This window comes from Styela clava, chromosome 4 (genome assembly GCF_964204865.1).
Source record: "Styela clava chromosome 4, kaStyClav1.hap1.2, whole genome shotgun sequence".
NCBI lineage: Eukaryota > Metazoa > Chordata > Ascidiacea > Stolidobranchia > Styelidae > Styela > Styela clava.
Window position 1 is genome coordinate 2,365,618 of NC_135253.1, and position 10,450 is coordinate 2,376,067.

At 33.9% G+C, this 10,450-nt stretch overlaps 1 protein-coding gene across 1 annotated transcript; it reads right to left on the reverse strand.

Annotated features, from left to right (window-relative positions):
• Positions 1–1,212: 1,212 nt before the first annotated feature.
• On the reverse strand, positions 1,213–10,181 carry LOC144422190 (uncharacterized). Its single transcript, XM_078112089.1, has 7 exons — positions 10,165–10,181; positions 9,599–9,630; positions 9,018–9,088; positions 8,334–8,406; positions 4,253–4,419; positions 3,862–3,949; positions 1,213–2,742 (listed from the first exon to the last, which is right to left on the reverse strand). Exons 3-7 carry the CDS (start codon positions 9,040–9,042, stop codon positions 2,721–2,723), a joined length of 375 nt encoding a protein of 124 aa, XP_077968215.1. The 5' UTR covers positions 9,043–9,088; positions 9,599–9,630; positions 10,165–10,181; the 3' UTR covers positions 1,213–2,720.
• Between the last annotated feature and the right edge of the window lie 269 nt (positions 10,182–10,450).

Genomic DNA, 10,450 nt, shown 5'->3' on the forward strand with positions numbered 1-10,450 from the left:
CCAGCCTGCTTACCTTAATAGTTATCTAAAAACAATCTATGCGCAAAACTAAGAACCTATAAAGGATTCTTAGCCAAAAGCACTTTTAGTAACACTGATGCATTTCATCATAGGATGAGGGAACAACTACCTAACATATGAAGAAAATCCACTGGTGTTATTGAAAGTGCTTAGTTTTTTCGTACAGACTGTTTTCAGGTAGCTAAAAAGGCAAGCATACTGGTTGTTCGGGGTAAGGGGTACGCTGTGTTTGCTGTCTAATACAGCTATGAACAGTGATGTTCTGCCCTACCTTGAATGATGATTTATCAATTTCCTGATGATAGTGATTGGCTGACATCCATTGGAATTGAGAAGGATGTTGAGTCCAATGCATGTATCTCTGCTCGGGTATAATTATGGGACAAATATACAGTTTCGTCTGTGAACTCCAGGCCGACTCATCAAGAAATGTACGGTGGCATGGAAGTGATGGGCCGATCCAAAGTTTTTGACTGTTCGCACAACTTCCTTACATAGTGTTAGATTACATTGTTGTAGACCAAACATATAAAGAGGATAATTCTGCAAAACATATACTGGTTACACTGTCTGGATATGTAGAAATACATTTGTCTGGTAAGACGACCATCATGGCTGTGGTGACATTGATTATGATCTCTGTTATGTTGTTTTCCGTTCAGAATGATTAGCAGATGCTGTTAACTCCATTGCAGAATCCTTTTGCCAACACACTGTTGCAAGGTGATTCGTTATGTCACATTTCTCTCAGGTTCTGCAGAATACTTTGCAATGTGGTTTTCTTCTGATCGAATGAACTGCGTTAATTGCTTCCACAGTCATAGCATTTTTGAGGCATAGGTTTGGTGAGCTGCCTTTGATTGCATCTCTGACCTCGAAACTGAAACTTTATTGTCAGAAATTGGGTTGAAAAGTTAGAAGACAATACATCAAAAAAAAAATATGTAAAGATTGATGATCAATGCTAGAAAATAGTGTCCTGGACATAGTCAGCTTATAGATGAAAGTGAAACATGTGCCATATATAAAGTCCATCCACTTGTGGTTGACTTATCTTTGGCTACAGATTATTTTAATTAGACTGTAGCACTGTGTGACACCTACATATGGTGGATGAAGTTACTTAATAGAGCACCGTAGCACAAAAAGACTTTAACAATCGTTGAAAAATTTACGAAGACCTGGATTTGCATATTTGAAAGGACCCAACCAAGTACATTCTGATCATTGTGAAGAACTCAATTCGGCAGGAACTAAGCGTAGTCGAAATGTTGGTATCAAAATTTTTTTTACTGCAGTATATTTTTTTTAGAGCAATTGATTATGTTAGCGTTATAAAAGGCTTATGGTACTTCTGAAATTTGTCCTATTACAGTGAAAGATGAAAATGATTGAGAAACAGCACTTGCCCAGGAAGTTAGTACTAAAAATAGTCAATACTAAGGTTTCAGCCCTAACCTACTTGTTATTGGTAGAAACATCTGCTGACTACCATCTATTATTCATGGAAATTCTTTCAAAACGAATGACTACTAGAATGTATGTAGCAAAACATGTAATAGCATTATCCATATTGCTCGCAAAGCATTTATTGAGTCTGGGTATTAATAAATAAAGCATTCCTGCTTGTAAAATATTTTTCAAGATTACATCACATATCAACCTCAACACCACTATTTGTACAAGTGGTTCCTAAATGAACTACGTAATTGCAGAATGAAACGACCTCTTACTGCAGCTATACAACCAGTATACAAGAGAACCACCAGAACTTCACCCAAGAATAACAGTTATTATGATAAAAGTGTTTTTCATGCCGATAGTGAATTTAAATTTTGTAACAGAAATGTATTTTTCCATAATTTTGACCTTATATCTGCCCACCCAGGATTTTCAAAAACGGGGGTTTCAAAACCAGAAATTCCCATTCCATTCGGAAACTATAACCATGATTATGCATTCGCTAAAAGAGACAACTTTTTTAGCATATACCGACTAAAATACCCTTTGTTGACATAAAAATATGAAAAAAAAATGCCCAATTATATTTAGTTTTGGTCTTTATATTTGCGATTATGCGATTCACTTCTACCATTTATTTATTTAGTTTCAAATACACAAAAGTATCATCAGAACATTCCCATGGACTAGCAGTGAAACTCTTAAGCGACATTTACAGAAGAGCAATTACCAAAAATATCTTTACCGCTGATATAGACATTAACTGTAAGGGTCCAGAGTTGGATCAATATCCAATTATCATCATATGGCTATGTGTAAGCCATCCTACCTATGAGAATGACTGGCGCATTGCGGCATGTTTTAAGTATATATTTTTTTAATCTTACACTACGATAGAATAGGTCAATAGAGACCTGAACGCGGTTTCATCACTTTCAGTACCTGAATTTGACAGCCAAGGTAAAAAACTCATATAGAATTAGGTATTTTTGAAATTTGAAACTTTACAATCATGCCTTGTCGACAGATCACAGCATTGATTAATAAAAACAGCAGGATTTAAGAAAAACTTACCACTCTACAGGAAAATATTATTCTTTGAATTTTACCACATAGATACTTTGTGAGGATTAATTGTCATCTTGGAATTGAAAGACAGTGTTGTCTTTTTCATATCATGCAAGTGCTTTATTTATTATCAATACCATACAAAAATAATTTTAAATTCATTCTGGTCTTTAGGGTGTAGATGTAATATATCTGCAAGAAAATATTATATTCATTAATGAAAAGTTGGAAAATAGTTGAAAATGAAATACTAAATCATACTTTAGTTCTGTCCAACAAAATTATGTTCATTTTCGCGACACACCCATTGGGAACCGCTGCTATAGACATTAACTTTAAATTTCCAAATATGGACCTTTCCCCCCGACCTTTGACCCCCGGAATATTCTTCCTATACTTTATCATTGCAGAATTTTCAGGGCTATTCTAAGAGTGCTTTTGCGAGTTGGCACCTGTGAAATGGGCTATATGTTTTAAACCATCATTATGATTCATCGCATACAACAATCTGTTTTTTAAATGTACCGGTAAAGAATTTTAGCTGACTCTATCACAGCTATTTCTACACTAATTTTTTATTATTGCAATTAAATTGAAACTCCTAGGAAGACAGAGTGATCATTGAATTATCTGATTTATATTTTTAAGTTTCTGAAACACAACTGAAAACTAACGAATAGAGCTCAAAAACGCGAAAACGAGGTAATGTTCACGACCACGCTTGAAAATCTGTCTGAGTGAGAAAAGTGTCTGAGCGGATGCGAAAAGGGAGCATTGTTACGTCATTTTTTGTATCTTGCTGATTGGCCAATGTCACGAAGTAAACAAGGAAGTCGATGCTCTGGGAGAGGTTCATATGGCTCGGAGTTGGATCAATATCCAATCATCATGATATGGCTATGTGTTAGCCATCCTATCTATGATGACTGGCGCATTGTGACCTGTTCTATATATATATCTTACATTATGATAGAATAGGTCAATAAATAGCTGGAAGTACTATCAACACTTCAAGTACCGGTACCTGAATTTGACAGCTAAGGTACAAAAACTCAAACTGGGTTGGATATATTTGAATTTTGAAACTTTACAAGCATGCCTTGTTGACAGATCACAGCATTGATTAATAAAAACAGCAGGATTTAAGAAAACTTACCACTCTAGAGGAAAATTTAATTCTTTGAATTTTACCACATAGATACTTTGTGAGGATTAAATGTCGTCTTGGAATTGGAAGACTTTTTTTTTTTTTAATACCATGCAAGTGCTTAATTTATTCTCAATACCATAAAAAATAATAATATACTATACCTTGTTTGGTGTCTGGGTTTTTTCCTGATACAGTAGGTATCATCTGTGCGTCTGGAGTCATCACTGTCAGTGTGTAATATGTCGACAGCTGAATGAAATATATATATTCTATATAAGTTGCAATTATTTGATCGTTGGCAATGAAATTAAGCGCAGGTGTCAAACGTTTCGAGAGTTTTAGTGAAGTGAAAATTTGTAAATTTCAATAAGTCTCATGTTGACCGAAAATTCTCCATAGACAAAGGAGGTTTGTTTTTTATGCTGGAGTCAAAATTTCCATCAACTCGAAATTTTTTTAGGAGAGTAGATTTTAAATGGTCCAAAATTTAGAGTTTTGAGTCGGGTACTCTGCTTGTAAAAAACAAAAATTTTTGCTATAAAACTGACTTACCGTTAGGTAAAGTGACAGTTGTTAACTCACTGACAGATGATGACTCTGTGATAAATGATACCTCTCTGACAGATGACGACCCATTGATCGACGATAGGTCCGTGACAAATGGCATCTCAGTGACAATTGGCAACTTAGTGATGGTAGCAGATGGAGATAGATATTTTCTGCAAGAAATTATTATATTTATTGATGAAAAGATGGAAAATGGTTGAATATTTGACTTTATGATCAAAAATACTATTTGACTGCAGAATATCTAAAATGTTAAAAAGGAAAAATGCATAACTAGTACCACTATGAAAGCAAAAGCATGTCAATTAGTCAAAACATTCCATTTTGTCCCCAAATTTATGAATCTGCATTATTGAATATAAATCATTTGAGATGTATCCATACATGAGCAAACTTAGAAACCTTTTGGAACAATTGTAATCCTCTTTAATAACATAATATTTTGGCTAGTGGTCCCAACCTTCGTCTATTTTAGAACTTTTTTCCCATTTCTCACTGCATAAAAACTACTTTATTTATTATTGCAGCTTCATCGCTCTCCGACATTTGTAATGTTCACCGGTTGGGATTCATTTCAGACACTATATTATGTCAAAATCAACCCAATCAAAATACACATTAGTCCAGTGGTTCTTAATAACCTTTTTTGAACAATTTACCCCTTTATCAAACAAGGTTACAAGATTTACCCCCAATACATCTGATATTAAAAATTCGTCAGGTAAAGTATAAATAGCTTTAAATTTAGATGTGAAGTCTCTCTCTCTCTCTCTTTCTTTTTTATACCCCGTCTTCGCCTCTGTATTGGGCTTCAGTTCGGCGTGAAAAATAAGAGAGTGGGGTTCAGTGGGAAAAGAGTGGTGTGGGAGGGGGAAAACGTATGCGGGGGGGATATTGAGGTGATAGAGAGTTGCGAAAATAGTTCGGAGTGGGAAAATGAAATCATCGATCACAAAAAGCTTTCAAGATGATTTCTCCAATCGTATGTGCTTTTTGCACAGAACACTCTGGGGAATATAAAGACCATCCTGAATAAGATACGTCAACTCAAAATATAAAAATTTGCTCTGATTAGGAGCGCAGCTAAGATTTAGACACAGGGTTAAAATCCAATCCCTTATGAGACAGTCGTCGCGGTTACGCGCTCGTTAAAAGACCCCACTTTTGCAGCCGACTTTCCTCATTTCCCTGACAATTATGAGAATCTAAAATGTCTTTCTATAGTAATTTAAATGTGTTCAACGTAACTTGCAATTGTTTCTTCTTACGGCAAAAGAAAAACATTACTACTCTAAAGTCTAAATTACCAAGGTAATCTGTGAACATGAAAATATGAGATGAACTGCCCGATTATATTTAGCTTTGATTCTTTTTTTCGATCTTGCGAATTCGCTATCGCCGTTAGGAAAGATCTGATCTAAATTCACATAAATTACAATTTAATTTAGGGCAATAAAAATACACATGAAATATATTAGTAAATCGAAAATACATATTCAACGCCTGGAAATCCCTTCCGAAAATAAAAATACACATGAAATATATTAGTAAATCGAAAATACATATTCAACGCCTGGAAATCCCTTCCGAAAGGCTACTGAAGTTCCTTCGCCGCGAATACGCCACTTTCTCAGCAGGCACAATTGGCTGTATTTCATTCAATGTCATTGACGCTATGGTTCCAACGCCGACTGAACATAATGTGTGCTACAGACACACGAATTTTCGCGATTCACAATGGATAAAGAGGCGTTTTTAATCGTCACCTGCCTCCTATGACGAAACTTCTATTGTTTTGGGTTTTATTCTTAGTGTTTTATATTGCCGCCTGTCAACCAATAAATTAGCGTTACTAATTAAATGATATACTTGAGCATATTCCCGCCGATGAACATAAGACATACTTATATTGAAGGAAATATGTGATTTAGCGAGAATAAACACCGACGTTAAGGTGTCTACGACCAAAATAACAAGCCATGCTGACGAAAAATATCGGCGATTATAGTAAAATGCAATCGCACACGTTACTAACGATTTTTTGAGTCTTCCAAGTCTTTTAAAGGAGGGGGGTCAAAATTTAATGAAAAGAACTCGATTTATTTATGGGTGTTGGTTTTCAATTTCGTTTGAAATAGGACCACTATTAATAAATAATACGCTGACACTGATTTCTCGTAACAAAACGAGCAAATAGATATGTTTTGTGTTTGTTTAAAATATTTTTTACAATAACGAAATTTACCCCCAAGAATGAAGAAATTTACCCCCAGGGGTAAATTTACCCCAGGTTAAGAAATGCTGCATTAGTCGGAACTAGTCAAAAAGGAAATCATTGTAAATGAAAACACAGTAAAACCCAAAAAACATTTTTTTGAGAAACAAATATATTGATCTAAGACGCATCAACATTTGACAATTAAGCATAAATCTCAATCTCTTCATCATTAAATACTGTTTTTAGTATTTACTAACAAAACAAACAATTTTATAATGATTTAAAGTCTCAGTAGCTCAATCTCCTATATTTCTAAATGAGTGTCTGTGGCCTTAATTGAGAAATTTAAATCTTATAAATTTTCACTATTTCAGCTGCTATAATATTAGTATTTTTGTGGTATAATTGATATTAGTGCATTTTCAGCTCTTGGATTTTTTGCCAACAAAATTGGGAATTGTCCTAATGATCCCACTCTCATGTTTTTGCGTCAGTTTTATAAGGAATGAACATGAATGCTTACGATACTGTATTTTCTGCTTAATAAGTCTTTTTTTTTGTCTAATTTTTTTTTTGGGGGGCGTCTTGTTGGACGACTATTCTTACTTTCCTTCGATGGGTTCGGCTTATACTTCTCAAACATGATTTATGTGAGCTCAATATATGGGTTGATATATTTTATAACATATTCACGGAGGTCAAAGTTTCTGTCAATCAAGATTATTTAATTGACTTTGTAGCGCCAGCAGTTACTTGTCTCATTCCTTTAAAAACATGGCATGCAGTAACTATCACACCATATCATGGGTTATTTCAGTTTATGTATTGTTCAAAATGATTAAAATTACCCCTTATTGGTAAAAATAATGCTGTGAATATTATTCTACCTGAAATAAACAAGACCTGGTTCCAACCATATAAAATTATTGATACATATTACTGACCCACTAAGACGAACTTTTTCTTCCCATCTTTTTGTCTTATTGGATGGCTATATGGAAAACCCTCTTTTTCAGTGCTAAATTTAGGCTTAGCCTCTTAGATCTCTTTATTGGGAAATACGGTATTTGTTTTATGTGTGTCTTTTCCAATTTTATTAATCCCAGGAAATTCGAGAATTATATGGTGAAAATCACAGAAAATCTAGATTTTAAATCTGGCTCCGAAATAGCAACTCTGATATGAACACGAAGGCTAAAATGAAGTAGCAGAAGTATGCAATGTGCTCTAACACAGATTCCCACAAACTTTTGGGCCGTGAACCCTTGGTTGTAAATCTTGTTTTTGACAGACCCCCATCTTATGCTGTATCATTGAATCTGAATCAATACATTCTAGGGCAATTCGATAGAATTATGATTGATTGACCCCCGATATCTGGGCTGTCGGTACTAATTGAACACTTAGAACGAATTTAATTCTATATATTACTGGTGCAGTCTCACACATTTAACTTAATTTTTTTACTTCAATTGTTAAGGTTTCGTAACAATTATGATACGAGACTGTGTGAACTTATGTTTTATCTCGTTCATGAATGTCTATGTGACAGTGGATATACGTTAAAATGTATGTGTCAGATTTATAATATGTTGCGGACCCCTGTGCAGTTATCCCAGTCCGCAGACACTAGTTTGGGAAACCCTACTATAACATACATACAACTGATAGGAATTCTTTATAAATATTTCCGATTGTTTTGTATGAAAAAAGAAGTTAGGTAGTTCAACACCAATTCTCAAGGAATTATGTTTGACTAACGAGGTATCACTGTATACTAAAAACAACCCAATTACCAATAACTCATTACTGAAATCAGTGAAAAAACAAAGTAATATAAATGAATACCTGACATATGATGGCCAATCCACTCTGCAAACAAGTTCCAATTCGTCATTAATTTCTTTTCCTTGCAGTACCGCTGTGAAAAATTTAAAATTGAATAGGTTTTTGGTTTCAAAATTGTGGTTCACATTCAATTCCAAATAGTGTGAACTTCACTGTGTTATTTCCACGATTTAGTCATAACTTTAGTAATGCAAATTTTCATAAATTATTACTGATAAACGAATATCAGAGTAAATGAACATATAGAGAAATATCATATTGAATGTATCCAATTTCAACCATATTTGAGGAATTGATTTATATTTGACATCACATGAGGGACAGCCTGGTCAAAAAGATTTCAAGGGTGCAATGGCAGTTAAAGTGTTGAATTTAATGGCGTGGGAAAAAATTGTGTAGGTAATACAGAACCAGAAAGTTTGTGGTCTTTCAGAAAACAGTAGTCCCTTACACATCCTTAGATATCAGTGGATGCTTGCTCTGTGACCTTTATTTGAAGTGGAAGGCGTGAATAAGTGTTGAAGGACAATTGATGCACAAACTTTATTTGTGATTACCAAAGGCTGAACTATAGATTCGAGTTACACATATTTTTGTAATATTTGTGAGTTCAACTGGCAAAATGTTTTTCCTTTCTCTTCATAAAATAGGTAAATTTTATGTCCTTATATTGAAAATACTTACGTTGAAAATTGGCTCGTTCCAACATTTGTCTCACGGTGGGTTTGTGAATTTTTGGTGCAGCTGCGCTGTTACTGCAAAGAAGCATTAGATAATAATGACTATACATTTTTAATCACCAAGGTGGAGTATTAAGTTTGCTAACTTGAATTCTGAAATGTGTTTCTTAATTTTCAGTGCAAATGATCAAATAAAACATATTACTAATTAACTGAGGTGCATATCAGATGTATGTACTCAAGTATAGCTTGGTGGTTCTTATCCAGGATGATTAACTTATTAACTAGTTTTGTTAGCACTTATAAAAATAGCTAGAGTGAAGTTCCATCTACCTAAAATACATTGTAATTATATTATTTGCCTTGGCCTTGCAAGATCACTTATAAACATTTGTCCTGCGATACTTGAAAACTTATGTGAACATCAGAAAGCAATTTTTTTTCAATAGAGTTTTCCAACTTTTCCCAAAGAAAAGTTTCCTACTTTTGTCTACTTGATGTTTTTGTCTCGTAAACCAAAAAAATATATATCTGAATCGCTTTTCCTTCCCGAATTTCTCTAAGAGGTTATATGGAAATCTTTACCTTGAGTCATGCTGTATGAAACTGTTTTGCTTCTGAAAATCAAGTACAAATAAAATTTAACTACGGAACATACCAACAGATATGAAACACAGCTGCAAAATTTACTATTATGGTAATCTTCTTGAACAAAATTCCAATACTGAGTACTAAATGTGACCTGAATTTTTCCAAACAAATCATTTAAATAAAAACTAAGCATCATCCAATACAAACAAACCCTAGTCAGATATTCATATAAAAATTTACTATTTAGTTAATTTAATTTTTCAAAAAACAGAGAACATGTAGAATCACCATTTACCGTCAAGACTAGTTTCTGGACTCATTGCTCACAATGACAATTTCAGTAAATGTGAATGCACTGAAGTATCGGTTGAATCAACAATTTAACATAGAAAATATGTAAAATTTGTCTCATTGAAAAACTTGGGACTACATTTGGCACAAGTGGGTAGAGCAATAGGATAAACGTTGGGGTTCAAATCTTGCTAGAAATTTCACAAGTTTTTTATATCTTCAGAATAGAAAATATCAATTTAGATGAATTAGATGTTTTATGAACTCACCGGTATAGATGTTTTCTTGTATCCTGTAACCAAATAACAAATCAGAGGAACAATGATTACTGTTATGCAGATAAACAATAGTGAAAAGTAATACCTATACTGGTAGTTGAAGTTTTACATTCAACTGTTGAATTGAATCAAATATTATCACACTTTCTATGTAAACACGATTCTCCCTTTGGTTGTAAATATAAAATTCTTACTACCAATGTATATTTCAGTCTAACACTGGGAAACATTTTTGCTGATGGGCCATACAACCAACTTGAGACATCTAGCTGGGCCA